Source organism: Pantherophis guttatus, chromosome 5 (genome assembly GCF_059756535.1).
Source record: "Pantherophis guttatus breed Tessera chromosome 5, ASM5975653v1, whole genome shotgun sequence".
Lineage (NCBI taxonomy): Eukaryota > Metazoa > Chordata > Lepidosauria > Squamata > Colubridae > Pantherophis > Pantherophis guttatus.
In genome coordinates, this window is record NC_142067.1 from 84,011,835 (window position 1) to 84,038,379 (window position 26,545).

Below are 26,545 nucleotides of genomic sequence, written 5' to 3' on the forward strand. Positions count from 1 at the left end.
TCCAGCCGTCCCCCACTTGTAATCAGCTGTGTTGTTTTTGCTGTCATCATGCTGGATGATGGAGGCTTGATTCCTACTGTTTCCTCCCTCCAAGCTTGCTTATCAGTGGGGGGTGATGTTAGCCTGTCAGCTATTGCAATTTGCTGCCTTGTCTGTGACTTCGTGGTCAGCCAGATTTGTTTCTCATTAATACTATCTGTTGCAGTTTGAGACAGCCCTGCCAGTTTGCTCTATTTGGTCAGAACTAACTGTGCCTTCACAGGCTGAGTCTGCATGGCCAGAGGTGGGAGGTGGGTGCCTTTGGTCTCTGCTCACTGATGGAAAGCCATCTCTGCTCCTCCTGCAGGGTCTTTCCTGGTGTCTCAAAGCCTGGTAGGCCGGTGGCAGTTCAATATGCCTGTTGATAGAATTGTTATTGGAGAACCAGGCTTCTTTTAATAGGCGTCCTGCTTTAGTCATATCATGGGCAATAACCTCAGCCTCTTGAAAATCAAATGTGTGGTTGTGCTCCTTCATATGCGTCCAGATCTGGGAGTGCTGTTCCTTGCATCGGACAGCTAGTTCATGTTCGTGTACTCTGGTCTGTAACTGCTTGGCTGTTTCCCCTACATAATTGCTTGCACAATTACTACAGTTGATGCGGTAAACTATTGAAGATGTCTCTTCCTTGGATAATGCTTCCTTTGGGTGCATCACTCTCATTCTCAATGTTTGGTCCGGCTTATGCACCACTTTGACTTCATGTGCCGAGAGGATGCATGCAGCAGTGTCGAATACCCCTGTACATATGAGAGTACCCTCCACGCAGCAGTTCCACTGGCACCTTCAGTAGGCTGCCAAACCCTAGGTGTAGCACACCTTCAGATAAATGGACTTTATCCAAAGGTGTGCTACACCTGGGGTTCTAAGCTACATGACGCCATCGAGAGGCAGCAGCAAGTTTACCCTGAGGGCTGGGGATTTTAATCAAGCCTGTCTACAGTCTGTTCTCCCTAAGTTTGTGCAGAGGTAAGAACACTCTAGACCATATGTATTCATACTTAAGACAGGCATATAGAGCAATCCCCTTCTCCCATCTGGATACATCTGACCACCTCTCTCTGCTATTGTGCCCAAAGTATATCCCCCTTAGGAAAAGGATAAGGTCAGTGAGGAAAACTGTTAGAATCTGGCCGGAGGGAGCACTATGCCAGTTGCAGGACTGCTTTGAAACTACTGAGTAGAGTATATTTGAACATTTGGAGCTGCAAGAAATCATTGACACTGACATTAAAACATGCACAGACAATGTAACAGTGAATAAGTGCATTAGAGTTTACAATAATTGTAAACCCTGGATGTCAGCAGAGGTACAATCACTTCTGAGAGCCCAAAACTCCACCTTCAAGGCAGGAAAGAAAGACAAATACAATGACGCCAGGGCAACCTTGAGATTAGGCATTAAGGCAGCTAAACAGAAATACAAAGAAAAAGTAGAGAAGCATCTGGCAGATAATAACCCAAGACAGGTGTGGCAGGGCTACAACATCTAACCAATTATAAGGGAAATATGATGAAAATAGCCAACGCTGATGCCCTGCTAGTGGAGGAGCTGAATAGCTTCTTCGCCTGCTTTGGGGTTAAAAGACCTGTCTCTGTGGCTTTATCTCAAAGGCCTTCTAATCTCCAGTCACTCACCCTGCATGAACATCAAGTGAGAGCTGTGCTGAAGGCTGTAAATCCCAACAAAGCTGCAGGTCCAGACGGGATTCTGGGGAAAGTGGTAAAAACCTGTGCTGACCAATTAACAGGGATCCTGACAAGGATTTTTAACATCTCCCCATAATTGACTACAGTCCAGGGGAAATGCTCCCAGTTCGGACCGGATTGTCTGATCCGGTAGTGATGGCGGCGGGTGGTTTGGAGAACCGATAGCAAAAATCCCTGCGCGCTCCCCCCCCCATGCTCAGCTGATCCGTGTGATCATCACAGGCTGTTTTTTTTACTTTTAAAAGCATTTTTTCTACAACTTCTTCAGCCAAAAAAATGCTTTTAAAAGTTTTTTTTTAAAAAGCCTCTGATGAATGTGCGGCTCAGCTGGGATCGTCAGAGGCTTTTCAAAGCATTTTTTTCTGCAACCCTTTTGGCCGAAGAGGTTGTAGGAAAAAAAAAGCCTTTAAAAGCCTCTGGCGATCCCAGCTGACTTGCCTGATCATCAGAGGCGTCTAAAAGCATTTTTTTCTGCAACCTCTTAAGGTTGTAGAAAAAATGCTTTTAAAAGTAAAAAAGATTTTATTTATTTATTTATTTATTTATTTATTTATTTATTTATTTATTTATTTATTTATTTATTTATTTATTTATTTATTTATTTACAAGATACATTGCCAAATCTCACTGTTTCAGCAGAGTAAGGAAGATACTTATGGATGATTTACACCAGTGATGAAATCCTGCCGGTTCTGTCCGGCTCGCGTGAGCTGGTAGCACTGGTGGAGCATGATTTGGTGAACCGTTAGCAGCAGCAGCATATGGTTCGGCGAACCGGTAGCAGTGGCAGCGCAAGGCTCCACCCATCTACCCGGATGTCATTACTTCCTGGTTTTTAACCCTCTGTGCATGCGCAAAGCCTTCTGCACGTGCGCAGAGGGTCAAAAATCGGATGTGACAATGGTGTACAAACTTTCAAACCAGTAGGGAAGGTAAGTAGATTTCACCCCTGATTCAGACCCTGGCCACTGTCTCTTTTCACTTTTACCATCAGGCAGAAGATATAGAAGTATAGCCAACTGGACAAACAGTTTAAAAACAGCTTCTGCCCATGGGCTGTCAGATTTCTAAACACAATCACAATCACTCTACATACATATGGAAACGTATGACTAGTTTTTCCCCCCCAATTACTTGTATAGGGATTATTCTCTATACTATTCATGTTGTCTTGTATTTTCTGTTATGGATTGCACAAGTGGAGGCTAGACCAATTTTGTTGTATACATGATGTACATGACAATAAAGGTTGTTGTTGTTGTTGTTGTTGTTGTTGTTGTTGTTGTTATTATTATTATTATTATTATTATTATTATTATTATTATTATTATTATTATTATTATTATTGAAAGTAAAAAAATCCAAATATTACTTTGCTGGCTCTTGGTAAACAAAATCCACTGATCACTAGTATTCAAATGATACAGGTAGTCTAAATTAAAAGCTCAGTTTAAGAATGGAAATTAAATGGACTAAGATTTCAAGTTATCTTTATTTTAGATAGACAATACTGTAGTCAGAAAAAAATAAATTCTGGCAAAATGTATTACACACACACATACACATCCAATTGTTTAAAAAGTTTTCAAATTATAGTAGAATTTATTATTAAGTATAAAAGGTACTTTCAGGAAAGCAGATGGGATCTCTTGAGTTAATTGCATGAATAGTAACATACTGTTCCAGCTAACCTGAACAAACAGAAATACCACATTATGTTCTATTAAAGAAAATTCCATTAATTACAGTATACATCACACCTGCAAGAGATCACAACCTGTGCTCATTATTAATGGAGGGTATTGGTTCCATTGTTTTTAGTTGATCAGCTGAAGGAGTTTCTCTCTACCACCTGAGTGATTCAGTGCAGTGGTGGGTTCCTCCCGGTTCGGTCCGGCCGAGCCGGTAGCGGTGACGATATGACGTCACCGAACCGGTTCTCCCCCCCCCCACGTTATTCTTACCTTTTATTTGGTCCCACCCCCAATCTATTTTTTTTAAAAAAAATTGATTTATATGCCGCCCTTCTCCGGAGACTCAGGGCAGCTTACAATGCGTTAAGCAATAGCCTTCATACTTTTGTATATTTATACAAAGTCAGCTTATTGCCCCCACAAACTGGGTCCTCATTTAACCTACCTTAGAAAGGATGGAAGGCTGAGTCAACCTTGAGCCTGGTAAGATTCGAACCTGCAGAAATTGCAGGCAGCTGTGTTAATAACAGGGTGCATTAAACCACTGTACTACCAAGGCTCTATTGCTGCCTCCTGAGTCCCAGCTGATGACTAGAGGGAAAAAAACTGTTTAAACTCTTGCCGCGGGGCTTCAAAGGGCCGTCCTACAGCTGATCAGTGTTAAAAGTAAACAAATGAGTCGGGTCGTAAGTGCGAGGACTGGTCGTAAGTGTGAGGACCTTCCAGAAATGACTCTGACCAGCTAGCCACGCCCACCTAGTCACAAACCTCCAAGCCACACCCACAAAATAAGCCACGCCCACAGAACCGGTAGTAAAAAAATTTAGAACCCACCCCTGATTCAGTGCAACTTACATAAACGTAGATGATTAGAATAATCATGGATAATACATGAGCTATTCTTATTTTTCTCCAATGAAAATAATACTCTGAAAATTCTTGTTCTTAAGCATTGTTATTTTACTCCCTGCAGTTCCAGCTATATGGCAGCAAACCTCCCATTGCACCTTCCTAATTTCTGTTTTTGCACCTATCAGAAGAAAATTGACACATTTTTACATTAGTGTAAATATTTTTACATGATTGCTTGAAGATCCCATTCTCATAGAAAGCATAGATCCAGCTCTATGCTTTCTTAAAGATAGTGCTCATTTTTCCACTTGATCACATGCTAGAAATTGTTAGTATTTATGCTTACCATTGCCATTGAAGATTTATTTTAAAGTACTATGGTATTTAGCACTTAGCACTTAGACTTATATACCACTTCACAGTGCTTTACAGCCCTCTCTAAGCGGTTTACAGAGTCAGGACATTGCCCCCAACAATCTGGATCCTCATTTTACAGACCTCTGAAAGATGGAAGGCTGAGTCAACCTGGTGAGATTTGATCTGCCAAACTGCTGGCAGCTGGTGATCAGCAGAAGTAGCCTGCAGTACTAAACTCTAACTAATGCGTCACCGTGGCTCTTTAATATTTAATAGTTATTTTACTGGAACAGTAGTTAAGAAGTTAAGAAGAGACCTCTATTCTAAAAAGTTTCAATTCAAGTCAGAGAGAAGTTAGAGAATAGTTTTTTTTTCTTTTATCTGGTGCTTGTAACTCTAAATCAACTCTAACATTAGGTAAAGTGAGGTAGTTATCTTGAGCATCTATTTCTTGGAAGCAATAATAACAGTATTGCAATTGTTCTCCATAAGCAATCCAGCTTCTGTTGGTTGCAGAGTTTAGGTTTAGAGATGTGCTAGATGGCATTTTTTGGGCTCCCTAAGAAGGTATGTTGTATTGCAGTGCAATAGAAAGAAATGCTCCATTGCCAACAATAAAGAAGGAATGGCTCTATTGCCAGAAATGAAGTTTATCGTCATGTGGCCAGGGCTCCATTTTGTCTTTTGCCTCATACAACAACTCATTACAAGCTTGCTAACATCTTGTTTCCTTTCTTTACATAACCTTATTTTCCTCATATTTCAGAGACTAAAATGGATTGATGGAGATGTGAGTAAAGAACACGTTACTCTATTCAAAACTATCTTGGATTTGAGATCAGCAGATGATAGAAAAACTCAAGTGCAACCCAAAGCTGTAATTGGGACTTCATGGTTTTCCACATTTTTTTTGTTTTGTTTTTGTGTCTTTAAATCATTGTTGACTCCTGATAACTACCTGGATCAGTCCCTGCAGTTTTTTTGGCAACATCTGGAAGTGGTTTGTCATTGCCTCATTCCTAAAACTGAAAAAGAATGACTGGCCCAAGGACACCCATCTGGCTTTGTGTCCAAAGCAGGACTAGAATTCACAGTATCCCGTTCTCTAGCCCAGTGCCTTAACCACTACACCAAACTGGCTCTCTTTCAGAAATTAGTTTTGAACAATTCATTCTATTAAAAAACAACTTTATCATGAAACTATCTGAATCTACAGATATGAGCAAGAACTTTTAGATCAGTCTTCCCCAATATGATGGTCTTTTGTTTGGCATTAATATAGTGGTCCATCTAACATACTTAGGAGATACCAGATTCAGAATGGATGAAGAGCATCATTACTGTCTGTAAAGGAAAAAAAAATCCAACTGAGCTAAACTGAAAATTTACTAATCAGCCTTGTCAAAAATATTGTCAACTTAAAGAAAAATTTCTAATATCTTTGATAGCTAGGCCTGATGCATTCTGGGAAATTTGTTGTGGGTATGATGTGCCTGAAGGCTTTCTTTCACAAACTTGACCTGCATTTAAAATGAAGGGTAAGAAAAATCTAAAGGGAATAAAATCAAACTATGAAGTCTAATAGCTGTGACTAATATTTCACATTTCCTTAGAGTGGTGAAAAATTGGTGCTATTGTCTTTTTTAAAAAAACAAACACTACTCCTTTATTACTTTCTACTTATTTTATGCACATGAAGTACTGTACAAAGAATCATGTATAGAACTGCTACTAATACATTCCAGTTGAGCTGTGTTTCATTTTTATACCTAATGTAATGAAGCGGGCTCTGATAGATGATCACTGGATAACTTTCTATTCACTCTATTCTAAAAAGCAATGCATCCGGTTGGAAAAAGTACAAACTCAGCCAAAATCCTTTTGGTTCCTCTAGGAGGCCTCTAAATTGTCAGAAGAAAGGAACATTCTAATGACATACAGCTTAAAGGTTGGTTAGGTCAAGGGGATCCACATGAGTTAAAAGTTGTCCATCGTCAAAAGATGATTTGAATCTATGCTTCAGTAATCTACAAAAAGAATTATAACTGTTTGCAAAGAAACTTTGTAATTAGGAAATGTCAATTAAAAATGATAAATGTATATGACCATATGAATTGCTGAGTTAACAGAATCCTTTGTCTAGAAGGGTATAAAACCATTGTACCTAATTTCTGTCTTTGTTCAACGCTTCATGTACAGAGCCTTGAACCTATTGCGCAATATATAAAATCTGTCTCTGATTAATCTAAAAGTTGTGTTTGTCTTATTAAATCCACAACATTTATGGCACCCTGCAGATGGGACTACAAGGCAGAGAACTTTTGTTCTACCAGACAGCCTGCCTCAGTGGGAATCGACGCCTCCCCAAGGAAAATCCACTGGCCGGCCATTAGGACTCCTTTGAAGTCCATGGAGATTCAGTGAGGAGGTGCCGTAAACCCGCTGACGAAGACAGGCCAGTCAAGAATCCTTGAAGGTTAATCAGACAACAGAGACTCAGCATAAATACATAAGAAAGAAAGAAAGAGGAAAAGAAAACAGGTAGTATAAATCAGAGAGTTAAAGTCTCTCTGTTTAGAGGTGCCTACTCTTAAAGGGGTGGAAGAGTGGGGTTTGATCAACCTCCTGGGGGACCAGGTGGCATCCTGAAGTCTCTGGAATTAAGTATTTAAGTATTGGAATTAAGGAACTAAGTATTGTGTGTAATCTTATGTGTGGTAAGAGAAGAACTAATTGCAGTGTTATAAATTTTCTGATAAACTGACATTCTTAAACAGCCAGAGAACTGTTGTTTACTGTTCTTCCCTCCCGGGGTTTAGCAGGCAGTTAAAAAGGTGAAGCCTGTCTAAATGGGAAAACAGATATGACTTGATCAATTTGGTGTGATTTCTGTTAAATATATATGTATATATATAATGATAGTGTGTAAATTTGAATGGAATTTAATTGATTGTGATATGTGTGGCTGCCAGCAAAGTGAGATGATTTGTGCTTGAGGCTGTGGGAGATATTTGAGATGTGTGTTGAGAATGTGAGAAATTAGAAAGAAATGCAGAGGGTTGTGTTGTTGAAAGGAGAGGCAAAAGGAAGATGAGAATTCTATGTACTTTAAATATTTTTCCCTGTATTTCCCCCCCTTCCTTTGGAAGAAAGAAGCAGGAAAAGGGTGGGCTGCGGACAGCATGTCTCTCTTCTGAGCAGAGAAAGGAGGGGGAAGTGGGTGATCGGCTAATGCTGTTTGCTGCTGGTCTCTTTAATTTGCATATGAAAGCTTTTCTGCTCTGAATACAATTTTGATTTTATTTTTTCTGGAAATTTTTGGAGGTTTAAAAATGCTTCATTAACCCTGTACTCAGAATCCTGTTGTTTCGCCAGGCTGGGTTAGCAACATAATTTTAAATCGGATGTTTTAAATTTCTGGGGTTTTAAATTGAGCCGAATCCATTTAATATTTTTAATTATTTTAAATTGGTGTTGTCTTGTTTTTTTAAACAAAATAGGCTGTACACCGCCTTGAGTCCTTTGGGAGAAGGGTGGTTCGTTTGTATGTTTGTTTGTTGTTTATTTGTTTGTTTGCTAGTAGCACAAGTTACTGCCCTTTTTGGGAATTGTCACAGAGATGAGTTGGAAATTGCGATGTGTGGTGGGAGAGATTCAGTGGCATTTTTGTCTAAAATGTTGGATTCTGCCTCGAGAGTGTGCTTGTTTTTGTTCACTTCAGTTTGTGGGGAGATTATATAATTGGAGCTGAGGAGCTAATTTGTTTATAGAAAGGATATACGGTAGTTGACGGGTGAGAGGAAGTTTTAAGGGAAGTCAGAAAGTTGCCTTTAAGTTTGTCTACACAGACTTGTGCTGGCTTGGAAATCAGGATGGCAGTGGTAGGAGGAATTGAATGTTATAATAAGAAGGAGTTAGAGAAAGTAGAATTGATGGAAAGAAGAAGGTATGTGATTTGTTTTTGGAAGGTTATGGATGTTGTATAACCTTTGGACGGGGAAGGAAGAAAGGAATGTGAGAGTGGAACCAAGTGATAATGGGAAGAAGTGGTGATATGGGCAGGGAAGACAGCGTTAAAGATTGCCCGATCCAAAGAAAAGAGAAGTGGTGTTTTTCGTTGACAGAGATCAGATTAAGTGAACAAAGCATTTGAATACACTTAATCAGTGAAGGGAGTGTTGGAAGATTTGAGAAGCTCAATATTAAAAGCACAAGAAAATTCCCTTAAAGAAAATAGGCAGAAACTCAGGCAGAGTTCAGCCCCCACCTTTACCAATGGGCCATTAAGAAACTGAGATGCTGCCTTATTTTCCAAAACAATGGAAGAATAAAAGATGTGTTTGTTTCTTGCTTGCCTTACTAGGAACAATAAAACTGATTCCAGGAGTTTTGAATTCAGGAAGGGAAAGCTCTGCCTTTCAGTAATCTTTAAAGGGAAAGACTCCCCCCCCCAGGAGAAAAAAAAATCACTCCTGATAGAAAGGAGGGGTGGCATCTCCGCCTCCATCTATAAACAAGCAAGAATTAAGACAATTCTATGCAAAATTAATTGAATCTGGACCTTGGAGTTTGAAATGGGAGGGACATGAAAGAGGAAGCCTTGAAAATTTGAAACAGGCTTTAACCGGGGCTCCTGTATTGGGTTTGCCAAATTTGGAAAAGCCATTTGGTCTCTTTGTAGAGACACACACACACACACACACACACACACACACACACACACAAATTGAATTGCACGAGGGGTGTTGGCTCAGAAAGTAGGAAATTGACCTTTGAGGGAGCCCTCATTGTAAGCACCCCACATCAAGTCAGAACTATCCTTCAGTAGTGGTTATCTGATTCAAGATTCTAAACAAAAATGAAACAATTTTAATGCAGCAGACAGATTTGATTTTACCTACAGTTCACAATTTGAATCAAGCACAGTTCTTAACCAACACCAGATCAATGGATCACCTTGGATGAGAACATTATGGTGTGGAAATAATTGGTCTCCATACAAAAATAAGACCAGATTTGGAGGGACACCCCCTGGAGACAAATTGCCTCGAAATTGGTCTGCTCAAACCTTTGAATTGTATTCATTAAATTAAGCTCTATGGACAGGGAGCCTGGATAGCTCAGTAGACAAATGCATTGTAATTTAACACCAGCTGTCTGCAATTACTGTAAATTCGAATCTCACCAGGCTCAAGGTTGACTCAGCCTTCCATCCTTTCTAAGGTAGGTGAATTGAGGACCCAGTTTGTGCGGGGCAATAAGCTGACTTTATGATGGCTATTGCTTAATGCATTGTAACCCTTAGTTTCTGGACATCATTTGGCAAAATATGGGTGGAGTCATTGGGGACTTCAAGCTATTGTAGATGAACTTTTAAACTAAGCTTTGGTTGTATTGGGATATATCCTTTAGTAACATCAATTATAAACAAATGTTTGGTTTGTACAAAGGTGAATGAACATGCTGTCAGAAAACAACAGATGGGTACCAAAAGTGGGGAGTGTAAAATATTTATTAGTCATAGTGAACCACCTCACAGGGTGGGCTGCAGCTTTTAACTGCAGTAATGCTACAGCAACAGTGGTGTCAAGAGTTTTACCCAACCTAGACAGATTATCATCATATGAACTGGATGTCAGCACTCCAACTTATGCTCTCTTCCAGTGCTGTCATGAAGACCAGAAGTGCTGAATTATTGCTGAGATGAACTTTTACCTAGTTTTCTGCATGCAAGAGATAGGGTTTTCTGGGGGATGAGGGTGGGGGTCACATTCCTGTGAGAAGTACGTGCCAGGACGGAGAGATGGATTGGCTAATGGCCAATGAGAAATCAGGTTGGAGAGCGGAAGAGGAGGGGGTTGGAAGGAGGGGCCAGTTGAGCTGCAATTAGCCTCAGAAATGTCGGCTATTTCTGTTCTTAATAAAGAATGATTCATTAGAGACTGCGCTTGAAAATGAAACTTATTTTAAGACAGAACCAAAACCTGACAGACAGCTCAACTCTCCTCCAAATCCAGGCTGGCTGAGTTTAAATCATCCCGTTCCCTCCCACACAACTGGTCGGACGGACTATGGCTGAAGCCAAGCTATCGGAGGAAAGCCTGCTTCAAGAAACGGGAGGAGCAGAAGCGGTCGTGATTCCAGCCAACTTGGAAAATACAAAGGTTCAACTTTCTCCACCTTCCCCCCCCGCAGAACTTCAAGCAAAGAAACGTGAAGCAGATAAGTACCCGGGGACTGTGCCAAAAGCCTTAAAGGCGGAATCCCCTTTTGCAAAGTTAAAAGATAAAGAAAAACCCCTAAGTGAATTGGGAAGGGCGAGCTGGGGATGGGAATGGCAGCGAAGCCCAGACAAGGCAGCACCTCCCCACCCCAGGATGAGAGACGAGGCAGAGGACTATCAACACCAGGGCTGGCCCTCCAGAGCTCAGCACAGAGAGGAGAGGGCAGAGAGGGAGGAGCCACCCCAGTTCAGAGGGAAGTTCGATGGTGACCCAGACAACCTCGCCCAATTCCTCGATTCAGCTGAGATATACATAGAGCGGTTCGGACACCTCTACCCTTTCCCCAGAGCCCTAGTGAATGCTATCAGGGAAGGGCTGGAGGGAGAAGCAAAGAGGTGGTCAGCATCACTCTACAAATACAGGGCCCCCCAGCTACAAAATGCGGATGGGTTCTTGCAACTATTGAGAGCCCGTTATGAGGAGGAGGAGGAGGACCCCTATGTGGAAGACGAACTCAGAAACCTAATGCAGAGGGGGAAGCCTATCAGAGAGCATATCCGTGAATTCAGGAGAGTCATTGGGACACTGCCTCCCCTACCAGAGCAATTGCTGGTGTATTTTTTTAGAACAAGCCTAGATAAAAGAATTTCCCAAGTGACTGCCTATCGTGACATCCCAAACCGACTCGCTGAATGGTTCCGGGTAGCGATAAAAGTCGACAGAGGGCTGCGGGCGACTGACACGTCAAAACCACCAGAGGGAAAGGAGAGAGGCCGACCAGACCAGGGGCCACTCAACAGACGAGAAACCCCAACATCACAGCCCTCCTACAGACCAACTGCCCCACGGAGCCCACTGAAATGCTACAGATGTGGGGGAAGCGGCCACATAGCAGCAAGATGTGGAACGCCTAGACCGGGACCAGCTCCACCGCCCAAAGCACGACCGGAACGAGGGCCCAACCGCGTCACCCACGTACCGCAGGAAACTCCCCAAATCCCTGAGTTTTTCACTCATCTGACCGAAACCAGAGGAATCCCAGATGAGGGAGATCAGTTCCCCGAACCCTATGACACGGAAGACGAAGGCGAGGATGACCCGATGGTGAGTGGACCCGTCCATCCTTTTCTTTTCCCCATATGCCTAACAGCCCCCAAAACAGGGGCCCAAGAGACTTTCCAAGCCCTAATAGACTCGGGTAGCACACGGTGCCTAATCAACCTACCCACAGTTCTAAAATTGGGAATCCGAGCTAAACAGCTCAAACAACCAATTCGCTTCGAGCAAGTTGATGGGTCCCTAGTGGGAGGAACATATGCCACACATTTGACTGAACCCGTGAGACTAGAACTCGCAGATCACTGGGAGATGATCCGCTTCATAATAGCCCCCAAGATGACAGAACCAGTCATATTGGGACTCTCATGGCTCGACAAATGGGGCCCAATCATTTGGTGGCAAGAGGGAACCCGCAGGCTGAGAATAGCAAAGGGGCCCCAACCCCTGCCGCCCCGACCAGAAGAATTTCCTCCCATGCTGAAACCCCAAAGCAGCCCTCCACTACAGAAGAAAACACCACCAACACAAGGCTCCCTCCCAGAAGGTGCAGCAAAACAATTGGCAGCCGCACCCACCACCGCTTGTAACGCAAACCAGATCCCAAGGGAGTACCAAGACCTTGCAGGGGTATTCAGCGAGGCCGAGTGTGACATCCTGCCCCCCCACCGCGAGACCGATTGTGCCATCGAGATTATCCCAGGAGCGAAACTACCCAAACCTAAAATGTATGCTATGACGCCCCGAGAAATGCAGGAAATGCGGGACTACATAGACAAAAACTTACAAAGGGGATTTATTGAGCCAGTGAAACCAACGGTAGCGGCGCCGGTCATGTTTAAAGAGAAAAAGGACGGCTCCATGAGACTGGTGGTCGATTTTCGAAGTATCAATGCTGTTTGCGTACACAACTTGTACCCTCTCCCCCTCATGAAAGACATGTTAGCCCACCTAGCTAAAGGAAAGGTTTTCACCAAACTAGACCTTCGAGAAGCTTATTACCGAGTACGCATAAGGGCAGGAGATGAATGGAAAACAGCATTCAACTGCCCCCTGGGCAGTTTCCAGTTTAAAGTAATGCCTTTTGGATTGCAAGGAGCCCCGGCAGTGTTCATGCAGTTAATAAACGAAGTCTTACATGAACACCTTTACAAAGGGGTCCTCGTCTACCTGGACGATATTCTTATCTACACGGAGACCATAGACGAACATATACCCCTCGTCCGCCAAGTACTGGAAAAACTGCTACGGGCAAACCTATATGTCAAACTGCCAAAATGCGATTTCCACCAATCACGGCTAGACTACCTGGGCTACCGAGTATCAAATGAGGGGATAGAGATGGACCCAGCCAAGGTCCAATCAGTTCTACAATGGCAGCCCCCTCGCACCCGCAGACAATTGCAAAGTTTTCTAGGTTTTGCGAATTTCTACAGACAATTCATCCCCTCGTTTGCGAAGATTGCCAAACCTTTGACAGACCTCCTAAAGACAGGAAGCCCAGCAATGAAACCTCGCCCGGGATAACCCCTACAGTGGGACCTGACCTGCCAACAGGCATTTGAGACGCTAAAAGGACTGTTCGCGAAAGAACCTGTCTTAAAACACCCGGATCCAGAACAGCCTTTTGTCATCCAAGCAGACGCAAGTGATGTGGCAGTAGGAGCTGTGTTACTCCAAAAGAACAACCAAGGGGATCTACAACCCTGCGCCTACACCTCCCGCAAACTCACCGATACGGAAAGGCGATGGGCGGCGTGGGAGAAGGAAGTGTTTGCAGTAAGGTGGGCCTTGTTGACCTGGCGGCACCTTCTAGAGGGAGGCCAGAAACCATTTGAAGTCTGGACTGATCATAAAAACCTAGAGGCCCTAAAAACCCCACGAAAACTGTCACCCAGGCAAGTACGGTGGGCACAATACTTCAATCGTTTCAATTTCGAGCTTAAGCACATCCCAGGTGGGAGAAATTTCCTGGCTGATGCCCTCTCCCGGATGCCCCAATACAACAGTGAGCGGGAGCAGGTAGTGAATGCCATCATCCCCTCCACCCAAGCTGCGGCCCAAGTGATCACCAGACGGCAACCACGTGACCAGCAAGGCCAACTTGCAAGTGACTTAACTGCAAAATTAAAAAATGAAATGCTGACAGACCCCTGGTATCGAGACAATCAACATCTCTTGACAAAAAGAGATGAACTAGCATGGAGGGGGACAAAGCTCTATGTGCCACAGAGTTTACGCATCCTGATTCTCAAGAGGAGCCACGATGTTAAACCAGCAGGACACTTCGGGTTCCTAAAGACTCTGCACCTAGTACGGAGGCAGTTCTGGTGGCCACATATGAGAAAGGACGTAGACAGTTATGTAAAAAGCTGCACCATTTGTGCCACGATGAAGACAAGGCCAGGGTGCCCGCCTGGATTGTTGCAACCAGTAGCTGAGCCAACAAGACCATGGGAGGAGATTGCAATGGACTTTATAGTAGACCTACCGAGGAGTAGTGGAAATACAGTGATCTGGACTGTAATAGACTTATTCTCCAAACAGGCACACTTCATTCCTTGTAGTGGACTGCCTTCAGCCCGTCAGTTGTCCAAACTGTTCCTGAAACACATTTACCGCCTACATGGAGTCCCCAGGAGAATCATTTCCGACAGAGGGGTCCAGTTCACAGCAAAGTTCTGGAGGGAGTTTCTACGATCCATAGGTTCATCCCAAGGGCTCAGCTCAGCATTTCACCCGAGTACCAATGGGGGGGCAGAAAGACTGAACGCTATGATAGAACAGTATTTAAGATGCTACGTCGACTACCAGCAGTCCAATTGGGCAGACCTCCTATCTTTTGCGGAGGTTGCATATAATAATGCTGTCCACAGCAGCACGGGGCTAACCCCGTTCAAAATAGTGAGTGGCATGGATTTTGTTCCCATGCCAGAATACCCGAGGGAGCCCCCTTCCTCAGTCAGTTTGACCGACTGGATGGCAATGTTGAGACAAACTTGGGAAAATGTTAAGAGGGCGCTGGCAAAGGCGGCTCAATCTTATAAGGACCAAGCAGACAAGCACCGAACTCCCCAAAGACCATTTCAGCTGGGAGAGAAAGTTTACCTCTCCACCAAGTACTTGAGACTTAGACTCCCGAGCAGGAAATTGGGCCCAAAATTTATAGGACCATTTCCTATAATAAAAATAATCAACCCCGTTACGGTGCAATTGCAGTTGCCACGGCTTTTGGGGAAAATTCACCCTGTTTTTCACAGTAGCCTTCTAAAACCTGTAGTGGGGTCTACTTTAAGGCCAACACCACGTGAACCCCCTGGGCCCCTGGTTGTTGGGGGCCAAACGCATTATGAAGTGCAGCAGATTCTCGATTCAAGATGGCACAGGGGGCGCCTTCAGTACTTAATTAAATGGAAGGGTTACCCATTGTCAGAGGCTTCCTGGGTGAAGAGCGCAAACATCCAAGCTGATCGCCTTATAGCAAAATTCCATGCAGACCACCCGGGAAAGCCGGGAGGGGGGGGTGCACAGCCAGGGAGGGGCTGATGGGACTAATCTTCTTGTGTTTTCCCTATGGGATAGGTGATGTCGCAGAAGTGAAGGGAGAGGGGCCGGATGTCAGCACTCCAACTTATGCTCTCTTCCAGTGCTGTCATGAAGACCAGAAGTGCTGAATTATTGCTGAGATGAACTTTTACCTAGTTTTCTGCATGCAAGAGATAGGGTTTTCTGGGGGATGAGGGTGGGGGTCACATTCCTGTGAGAAGTACGTGCCAGGACGGAGAGATGGATTGGCTAATGGCCAATGAGAAATCGGGTTGGAGAGCGGAAGAGGAGGGGGTTGGAAGGAGGGGCCAGTTGAGCTGCAATTAGCCTCAGAAATGTCGGCTATTTCTGTTCTTAATAAAGAATGATTCATTAGAGACTGCGCTTGAAAATGAAACTTATTTTAAGACAGAACCGAAACCTGACACTGTTGTTTGGAGTAGTTTTCACTACAGGAAGCATATGCATTACTTCCTTGGAAACCAGAGACAAAGTATTGAAACAATATGTGTATAACTTGTCCAGATATTTTGAAGTTTTTAGGAAACAAGGACTATTAGCCCAAACACCACCTTTGAAGTTTCCAGTCCACAAATTCCACCACGATGATTGGATGTTAATCCAAACTGGATGGAAGTTAGACCCCAAGTGAACGGGCCCAATCTCATCAAGGAAATCCACTGAAGTTGATGATCCAAAGGATCCAGCCACCAGTGGGAATAGCGTTCTTCATCATCTGGACTATTTTTGTATTTTTTCTTTCTTAGGATTCAGTGGTTGCCTATGCTGTTTCCCAACTGAAAAGGACTACAACTGCTCAGATTCCTTTGCGCACTCGCCCAGATGTATTGGTTTTGTAATTGTGTTTTTAAGATCTTAGAAGGACGATCCTGGATCCACTGGATGAGACTGATACCAGGTGATCATCAGCCCTGCTGAATCACTCCGGAAGCTGATTCTCAACGAACGGCGGAAGATTTGTAAAGAGGACAACTGCCTTCACATTGCACATATACATTTTCTTAGCTTTAATATAACACTTCCTTACACATGCTAATGTTATTAGAAGTTTGGGAGTACGTTTTGTGGGTACTTGTTTTTCTAATGTTGCTAGTAATTTTGTTTTACATATATAAGGAACGGTTTTGTGGTAGACCTAGGATTTTTATTGCTACTCCTGTTTCCCAAACCACATGCACCACTAACCCTTTCCCTGACGTAGTGAGCTTCACACCATGGTTGATTATGATTTGTTTATGGCTTTGAACATTATTCGCACTAGGACTCTCAAGTGAACATAAAATGAACATTGATTCCCCAAGTAGAGACACTTTAGGTCAAGTTCGCTACCGCCAAAAATGCATTGTCTATGCACGAGGTTCTTACTTTAGACCTAAGTCAACTCCACCACCTAAGGTTGCACTATTGACATTCCCAGCTGAGGGTGGAATAGATAAGGAAAAAGGGCCTCTACAACAATTGCATAGAGGAGACTATATATCACGGATTTTGGAATAAAGTCAAGATCTTGTTAAACAGTATGACCCTACCCTAGGTCAGAAATGCTGCTTATGTTTATCTGCTAGCCCTGCATCTTATCATGCTGTTCCTGTCAAACCACAACTCTGGGTTAGAACAAAGGCTACCAGAAATAAACTTTAAGAAGGGAAAGTGGGGTGGATAGAATCTGTCCAAGACCATTTCAACCTTCAGAATTTCCGCTCTGGTTCAACTTAAAGTCCAAATCAGATTTGTGCATCCTTTTTCCATCTGGAAATACTACCTCTCGATATGTTTTTGAAGGACCAATTCTCAGAGATAAACAGAAGGACCCCTCACTGGAAGTCCCATTGCAACCACTGGCAGGAATGTTTGTGGCAGGGACTTAGGGGTCTGGACTAATGCAAGGAACTACTGAGTGCATGCCTTTTCCATAAATCTTCTTATGTGGAAAGGATGCATATTTGTGTTTACCAACAAACTGGACAGGAACATGTAACGAATCAGGTGTGGTCAGAGAAATTGCCAAGGAATTGCAGGATAGGGCTTCCAAGATAGGTCAGAGGTTATAAACAACTGACATGTGGTTTTCTTGGTTGCCTGGATCCGGGTGGATTAATATGGCTGTGGCAGGCCTAGCTTTTATTCCTTGTGCAATCCCTATGCTGAAACAGCTATCAATAAGAGCAGTAAAGGAGATTCAAGTTGAAAAGGAACTAGCTTTGATAGAACATTTTCTTAATCAACTTGGTCCCTATCCTGTGGAAGAACATAAAGATTCTGAGGCAGACCCATATGAGGAAATGGAACCTATAGAAAGAGGTAGAGAATCTCCCCAAGAATCAAGAGAGTAGAAAAACAATCAAGAACTACCTATCCTTTACTTTTATTAATTATCTTTTGTTAGACCCTATATATGGTAGAATTGTTTATTGGAACCTTGTATACTCAGAAGTTAAACTTATATGAGAATAGTGAAAGTTTCTGCATTGAAAAACTTTCAGAGGGGGGAATAATGTAATGAAGCGGGCTCTGATAGATGATCACTGGATAACTTTCTATTCACTCTATTCTAAAAAGCAATGCATCCGGTTGGAAAAAGTACAAACTCAGCCAAAATCCTTTTGGTTCCTCTAGGAGGCTTCTAAATTGTCAGAAGAAAGGAACATTCTAATGACATACAGCTTAAAGGTTGGTTAGGTCAAGGGGATCCACATGAGTTAAAAGTTGTCCATCGTCAAAAGATGATTTGAATCTATGCTTCAGTAATCTACAAAAAGAATTATAACTGTTTGCAAAGAAACTCTGTAATTAGGAAATGTCAATTAAAAATGATAAATGTATATGACCATATGAATTGCTGAGTTAACAGAATCCTTTGTCTAGAAGGGTATAAAACCATTGTACCTAATTTCTGTCTTTGTTCAACGCTTCATGTACAGAGCCTTGAACCTATTGCGCAATATATAAAATCTGTCTCTGATTAATCTAAAAGTTGTGTTTGTCTTATTAAATCCACAACATACCTGCTTAAAATACTACATATAAAAAACCCCACTTCCATTATCCTTTAACAAAAACAAACACTGCCAATATCTGTAATTAAAGATTCTGTTTACAATAGTGGTAAACTAGTGTAGTTTATATTATTCCTTGAACAGCAGCCCATAAGCATTTTCAACAATCACTATTCATCAAGTAAATCAACCAAGGAAGCCATCTGAAATACTATTCACACAGTCCTATTTTATGTGGTCAGATTTGGGGAGGAGAAGAGAGGTATTACTGAATGGCACCTGCACTGTTAACAGGAGTACCCAAGTGGAGATATCAGCATGCAGCACTTTCAGGCAAGGTATGCATATTTCCTTTTTAAAAAAAATATACCTCAAGAGAGGACAACTCAACATTCACGGAAGCTGCATTTTTGTAGTTTTGATTTTCTGATCATTTAGTTAAGTATTTATATCACTGAGAGAGATTGGTGGGTACAAACACTCTTGCCAACCTGATGTCATCCGGGTATGATTTAACTAAAAAATCCGGAATTTCTAGCTGGAGGCTAGCTAAGGAATTCTAAGAGTTTCAATCTTTTCTCTAGGCAAAGAGTATCTGATCATTATTGTGTATCACTGTGAACTCTGATGCTTCCCACAAGTGAATTCTGGTGCTAGCTGCACCATCGGTCTTTCATTTTTAGTATAGGTAATCTTCGATTTACAGCCACAATTGGGATTGTATTTCTGTTGTACGTCATTGTGGTTGTAAGGAGACTAGGATGTAATTTTACAACCAACTTTACTGTGATCATTAAGAAAATCACGTGGTTGTTAAGTGAATCCAGCTTCTGCAATGACAATTGTTTTGCTGGAAACGGTGATCATGTCACTCCAGAATTCCATAACTGGTTTTTAATGTGAGCCAGTTGGCAAGAACCACAATTATGACCACATGATGTAGGAATGGAGTGACAATTGTAAGTGTAAGTACAGGTCATTTTTTCCAAGGCTGTCATATTTTTGAACTGTTGTTAAATGAATGGCTGTAAATAGAGGATTACCTAAAAGGCCTGCTGTCTCAAGAGGGGCTATGTACTTGGGTTTCTCAGAAGAATGATATTTCTTTTTCTTCATGTTCTGGGAATCCTTTTTCTGTTTTCAAATGAAAGATTACCAATTTGTATTTGCCCATTAATGGCAATACCTGACATACCTGAGCTGAAAAAGTATCAATAAAGAAATAGTAAAAATTCTTAACATCCATAGTTTTGCACTCTAGATAGGATACTCCTGCTATCACAAATGCATTTTGTTTTAAAATTCTTTGGGTGGTATTAAATGTATCAGACTCCTTTTCTCTAGTTTGTTTCCAAGACAAGTATTCCATATCAATCAATCAAAGGACGATCCCATTCCGAACCGGTAGTAAAGATAAGTAGAATCCATTCCTGATTTGGGGACTCCATAGTAGGAAAGAATAATGAACAAAAATGAATTCTACACTTAACTTTATTGAAATTGAATAATTAATTTTTCTGTAATAAATTTTTACAGCAAATGTAAAATCTTAATGTTTCCTTTGTTTTAAATATTACAGTTTTTTTTCTTGGGTAAACAAAAATACCTCCATTTTCTGTTCACTTTTTAAAATTGTTTTCATATGTACTTTAAAACACATAGCATGGATTTAAACCACATAGCGCTGGCACCAAAAGGTTAACAGGTTATGAAAATCACAGTACAGTTTAAAACTCTTTAGTAAGTTAATGATATTTAAAATGACACCCACCTGGGTTTCTTTTAGTAAAGATATAAAGTCAAGGTCTGTAAACAAGTCATGTTTACCTACAGAGTTATCAACTCGCAACTACAAGGAGATCAGTAATAGAAATTCAATGCTAAACTGAACTACTCTTGGACATAAATTCTTAACCAACAATATGGTGTAGAATTATGATAGGTAAAGTATGGTTTGGCACCTTATGCTGCATGTAGTTAATTTAAAAAAAATAAATTGAAATAAGTGCACCATCTTAAAATAAGAACATTATCCATAGCACAAGCCATTTCTGTAGATGAAAGGAGTGAAATTAATCACAGTCTATGCAAGTTGAACCTCAGTTCTAAGAAAGCAAGAATATTAAAATGTACCCCCATAAAGTTAATAAAGTATAAGGCTCTTCTTCCCATGCCCTCTTAGTAGAAATAACTTACCATTGACAAGGGGACTTCTGGGCTAACTACAGAGATTAATGGAATGTAGCTTGTAGTGTAGATACTTGTTTCCTAAAGGAAAGCAATGTTACCCTGAAAAAAATTTGGTCCTCTTAAAACTTACTGCAGTGCAACCATTACAGACAATCCCATGACAGATGCTTTTAAGAATTCCTTAAATAGAGCTGAAACACACTGACAACTCAGAACAAATATGCCCTGTGAGTGTGTGATCTTGGTAAGAATACTGGAAGAACCACATAGAGACTACCTTTTCATTTTGCAATCTTATCAATGTAACTTATTTTGTGCAATGGTTATTGTTCCCCATTACTTGTTTAGCAGCACAAGACAACAAACCTTCAGTGCCAAGGACAAAAAAAAGACACTTCACTATTTACAAGAAAGTCACTTTGGCTAGAAAACCCAGCTTGCAAAGAGTTACTTATTTTTTGTGAATATCCTCATGACGTATAATTTTGTATGTGATCCAGTAAAATATGTTGAAGATGAGAAAGGCAAGTGGGAAGGCAGCTCGGGATATTGTATCAATCCTTTTGGCACGGTCCACAAATTTCTTTTTGATGGAATCTGAATCTTTTGGCATGGGAGGTGGTAGAGGATTGGGAGGTGTAGCTTTGACTGCGGTACCATCTTTTACTTGTAGGCAGTGACCCATCCCATAGCCACCAAAGTTAAATCGGCTGTCACGAGCTCCATCTTCTTCCTGAAGAAATAACAACAACAACAAAAAATTAAGAGAAATAACAAAAACAATCAATTTGACTAAATTCCATTATATAGTATGTTTTTTGCTTTTAAGATGTCCTTCCATGGAATGGGACAACTCACCATGGCCAACTCACTGTGGGACAACTTGGTACAGGATAATTCAACAATTCAATTTATTTAAAATAAATTTTAAAATATTTTACTTTTTGCCATTTACATTTCATTCTGTCCCTCCTTTGGCATCCTTTCTTTAATGATTCTATTCTACCATTTATTTAATGTTAGTGTAACTCTTGTTCCATGGCAAATTGTCCCGCGGCAAGTTGGCTATGGCAAGTTGTACCGCAACAAATTGGCTGTGATGAATTAGCCATGGCAAGCTGTCCTACACCCTCCTTCAAGAGTTGAAGAGATTGGGTTTCTGGTTGTCAAATGAATGGCTTTATGAAATCTCTTTGCTTTGATAAGACCAATATATTTTGATAAAAGAACAGACAGATAACTTAAAACTATATTGTCTTCTTGCTGAGTGCCAGCGGTATAAGGGATGCTAATCCAGATCTAATAGCCTTATACCTGTGTGGTAAATGTACAGGTATTTTTCACAAATAGCTTGATTAATGGAGAGCTTAGCTAGAAGTAGATCTAATGATAATGATAAATTCCACAGAAAGCTGCAAATTTGAGTGTAATATAGCTCTTTCTGGAAGATTTTTTTCCATTCTAAAATGGTAACAGGTTTATATAAAAAAATACTATGATAAATCTGGAATATGTAATTTCCTTCTAAACTTTTAATTACAGTTTTGTAAGAATGTAGCAAAGCAATGTTCCCAAGCTGCTTTCTTTTTTACATGCAAAAGGCAAGCAGATCCAGATCAAAAGATTAATTAAAGAAGTAAGGAGTCCATGTTTTGTATTTTAAATTTATTTGCATGCTATCTGCTATGGTAATAATTTATTATATGAATTACACTTCTGACTTTTTAGCTTTTCTCAAGAATGATGAGTTTCTGCTTCAGTTCCTGATGAATTGAATGATTAAACGTGGTCTAGAAAAAATAATAATAAAGGCTAACACAGCTTTATATGATCTCCTTCCTTTGCTTTAAAAAAACATGAATTCTGAAAGTTCTGTACTACATATACAGTATTATATGTACTACATATAATAAGTATTATACCAATGAAACAGTTTTGCTTCCTCCTTTAGCCACAGTAATTGTGATTTGGTAAGGATTTTGGAAATATTCAGTTACAGATACATCAGTGGTGGGTTCTAAAATTTTTTACTACTGGTTCAGTGGGTGTGGCTAGGTGGGGAGGCATGACTGATTGGGCGTGGCCAACATGACATCACTCACACACTCAGTCACATGACACCCCCCCCAAGCCATGCCCACCGAAAAGGTGGCTAAAATTTTTGGGACTTTTTGAAACTTTTTTTTGACACTCCGGCCCCATATCCAGGTCGGGACATGTGGGGTGGTGGTTGTCATCTTGGCTTTCCCTCCGTTGCCCTTCCTGGTCGAAAAGTGCCCTTTCTCACCTCTGACAGGTCTTCCTTGTGGTTGCAGCCAGAGCAATCCACTTTGCCAGCTCAGGGCAGCGGACTCAGCTGCAGCCCAGATGAGCCAAGGAACTGCGGGGAGCCTCCCGTGTGTTGCACTCCCTCTCAGCCTTTCCCCCACGCCTCCGCACCATTTTGGGGCACCCAGCTTACTGGGCTGCCCCCATCCCTGTCGCGACTCCAATGGGAGCGGCTTCGGGAGACGCTGGTGGCACGGAGGCGTGGGCAAAGGCTGGTAGGGGGATGCAACACGCGGCAGGCCAAGTCCACTCCCCTTTGCCTCCCCACACTTGTTTACCCATCCCAGAGAGCTTGGGCTACATCTCCCTCCAACCTAGCCGCCTTCCTTGCTGGCGTCGCTCCTGAGCGAACTCTTCCGTCCTTGGCTGTTGTGAAGAAGCGGCAGCTCTGGGTGCGCCACGCCCGCTTCGTTCTCTTTGAGAGCCACTTTGCACCTTGTTTGTAAAGCGGCTCTCAAAGGGAAAGAAGCGGGCGTGGCGCACCCAGAGTTGCTGCTTCTTCACAACAGCCGAGGACCTCTTCTGCTTGGAGCTCCAAGCTGCGGGGAAGGGGGACGGCTGCAACACTAGCAGCTTTGGTGGGCTCCTTCCCTCAGTGGTTTGCTTTCTTTTATCTCATCTAGGTGGCTTTGTCATTAAAGGTTGTTCCACATCTTTTGATCTTTCTTGGACGCGGAGAAAAGTGACCCTGTGTGAAGGGACTGAGTCTGCTGCTGAACTTGGAAGCCAAGAGGCTTCTTTTCCACCCAGCCACTGGTGCACAACGCCAGAAAGACCTCCGGTTGCTGCCATCATCTTCTCGCATGTATAGCTTTCTTCTCACCGGCTGAAGGACTTTTCGACACCCTGCGGCCAGGCAGATGAGAAGCTTCTTTGCTCCGGTCAGCTTCAGGTAGGTGAGCAAGCAGGGACCAGGGAACCGGTTCAGGGGCATGGCCTGGCTGCCGTTACTACCGGTTTGGAGAACTACTTCCTAAAGTTACTACCTATTCTGTAGAACTGGGCCTAACCGGTAGCAACCCACCACTGAGATATATACCCTTCTTATGAAACTTTTTTCTAGTGAAAAAAATAAAGGTGAATTTTAATAGTTATTCTATCCATTAAGAAAAAGGATGTAGTAGATTGACATAATTATATTTTTGAATATATTACCTTATTACCAGTTATATTTTGAATATTTCTGTGCATTAAAAAAACCAAGAGTTTGTGTCCAACAATTACTGATGTGCAAGCAATATGTTTTACATCATGTATTAGTAACAATATTATATTATTTACAAACCTGCAAACTAATAAGTATAGTGCAGGAATGTGACAGGAATGGTCTGTTTTTCACATTTTTATTTTGAATGGCAAGGTGCCACTGATACAAGGAAACTAGACAATCCAACCGAGTTTAAACATTAGGACTTGGCTGTCTAGCTTTGGTTGAGCTATACCTTTATTTTTAAGACATAAAGTACATGGTAAAGTTTTGAATAGGAGCAAAGAAGTAACTCCAGTTCCATGGTTTTTCCAAAGATTGGATATGAGAGAGCATAAGTTCGACTGAGAGAGCATAAGTTTGACTTGGTATTTGCCTTTTCCAGAGAAAAGTGATGAAGGAAGGCCTGAAGAAACATGACATCCAGGATGCCCTGGTGTGTGGATAAAAACACTGAAACTTTAAAGTAATGGATGAAGGCTTATTTAAGTCTCTACGGCTATATGGAGCAACCTAGCAGGCAAGAGTAGAGCTTTGATTGCAAGCATCCAGATGCGCACTAGATGGTATTAAAGAGATATATGATAGCCACCCTTGGAATAGAGATTCCCACATTTGATTCTGGGCATAACAGAAGTTTTGTTGAATAGAATAGAATAGAATAGAATAGAATAGAATAGAATAGAATAGAATAGAATAGAATAGAATAGAATAGAATAGAATAGAATAGAATAGAATAGAATAGAATAGAATAGAACAGAATAGACCTTGGAGGTCTTTGAGTCCAACCCCTCGCTTCAGCAGGAGACCCTATACCCATGATGGCGAACCTATGGCACGCATGCCAGAGGTGGCACACAGCGCCCTCTCTGTGGGCACATGAGCCATCACCCCAGTTCAGCATACATCCATGCCTCCCACTGGTCAGCTGGTTTTTGGGTTTCTTCCACGCATGCGCGGGGGGCAGGTCACGTGGGGGGGGTGCATGCACGTGGGGGTCTGCATGCACATGCATGGGAGGTGGGACATGTGTGGGTCACAAGCACAAATGCATGGGGATGGGGCGCATATGGGGGTACGCATGCATGTGTGGGGGCGGGGTATATGCAGGGGGGCCCAGGGGCCCATGCGTGGGGACAGGGTGCATGAAAGGGCATGTGTCCATGTGCAGAGGCCGTGCGTGCCTTGCATTTTGGGGGTTTGGCCACACACGCTTTGGGCACTTGTTCCGGAAAAGGTTAGCCCTCACTGCCCTATACCATTTCAGACAAATGGTTATCCAATATCTTCTTAAAAGCTTCCATTGTTGGAGCACCCACAACTTCTGGAGGCAAGTTGTTCCACTGATAAATTGTTCTAGCTGTCAGGAAATTCCTCCTTAGTTCTAGGTTGGATCTCTCTTTGATAAGTTTCCATCAATTTCTTCTTGTTTTGCCTTCAGGTGCTTTGGAGAATAAGTTGGCCCTCTCTTCTTTGTGGCAGCCTCTAAGATATTGGAATACTACTATCACGTCAACCCTAGTCTTTCTTTTAATTAAACTAAACATACCCAATTCCAGCAACCATTCTTTATGTTTTAGCCTCCAATCCCCTAATCATCTTTGTTGCTATTCTCTGTACTCTTTTTGAGTGTCAGCATTTGTTTTACATTGTGGCAACCAAATTAGTTTGTATGTCACAGAAATGCAGGTAGTTGTAAACAATGGCAAATAAATAATAAGAGCTAAGCAAATCCCTGTAATCTAAATTCAAATACAGATGCCATGGTAATTAGTAATTGCCAGTAGCAAGCCATTCTAAGCAAGCCACTCTACTCACCACTTTCAGCATTACATATTTTCCAGTCATTTGAATATGAGCAGAATCTGTCTCTTACAAAATATGTCTTAACAATTATTTTATTGATTCATCCATCCTTAGCCTGGAATAATGGCTCATTCTACAGTGAAAAAAAATCCACATACTTTTAGGTATTGCTAGATATGTTGCAACTAATAATGTACATCTTAGTTTTCTCCTTCCCTTCCCAAGTTTGGTATAATGAAATCCTATGTGGATTTGCTGTGTAAATCATAATTATTTCCTCCATGTAGCCTTTATTTTGAGGCATAGAAAATATGACTTGGCATCTGCAAGTTCTGTAATTTTCATCCATCACAATCAATTGTTCAGAATGTCTGAATTTGAAATCCATCTGTAAAACAGGTTTGGAAAGAATGCTTCAGTGGTTAAGCTAATTCTTATAGACTGTATGTCATTACTTGCTTCCAGAAATTATGGGTGCTCCAGCACTGGAGGTTTTTAAGAAGAGATTGGACAGCTATT

The 26,545-nt window shown here is 41.9% G+C and overlaps 2 protein-coding genes and 1 long non-coding RNA gene across 8 annotated transcripts in view; 2 read left to right on the forward strand and 1 right to left on the reverse strand.

Annotated features, from left to right (window-relative positions):
• The first annotated feature begins 6,428 nt into the window (after positions 1-6,428).
• Positions 6,429-25,162, forward strand: LOC148113492 (uncharacterized). Its single transcript, XR_015734507.1, has 3 exons — positions 6,429-7,193; positions 23,637-23,905; positions 24,606-25,162. It is a non-coding gene; the product is annotated as an uncharacterized LOC148113492 (long non-coding RNA).
• LOC148113493 (uncharacterized) lies at positions 7,909-18,472 on the forward strand. The gene is made up of 2 exons (XM_087895262.1): positions 7,909-11,980; positions 15,515-18,472. Exons 1-2 carry the CDS (start codon positions 10,724-10,726, stop codon positions 15,530-15,532), a joined length of 1,275 nt encoding a protein of 424 aa, XP_087751388.1. The 5' UTR covers positions 7,909-10,723; the 3' UTR covers positions 15,533-18,472.
• The window catches only part of GLRA2 (glycine receptor alpha 2), a 294,664-nt gene continuing 288,087 nt past the window's right edge, over positions 19,969-26,545 (reverse strand). For all 6 annotated transcript variants that reach the window (XM_034435027.1, XM_034435018.1, XM_034435011.1 and 3 more), the window contains one exon: positions 19,969-21,418. In XM_034435027.1, the coding sequence (XP_034290918.1) occupies positions 21,137-21,418 (282 nt within the window). In that variant the 3' untranslated portion in view covers positions 19,969-21,136. The remainder of the gene's footprint in view (positions 21,419-26,545) is intronic.

Excerpts from the sequence above, each read along its gene's own strand:
- LOC148113493 (XM_087895262.1), top strand. The coding sequence starts at position 10,724 with ATGGCTGAAGCCAAGCTATCGGAGGAAAGCCTGCTTCAAGAAACGGGA.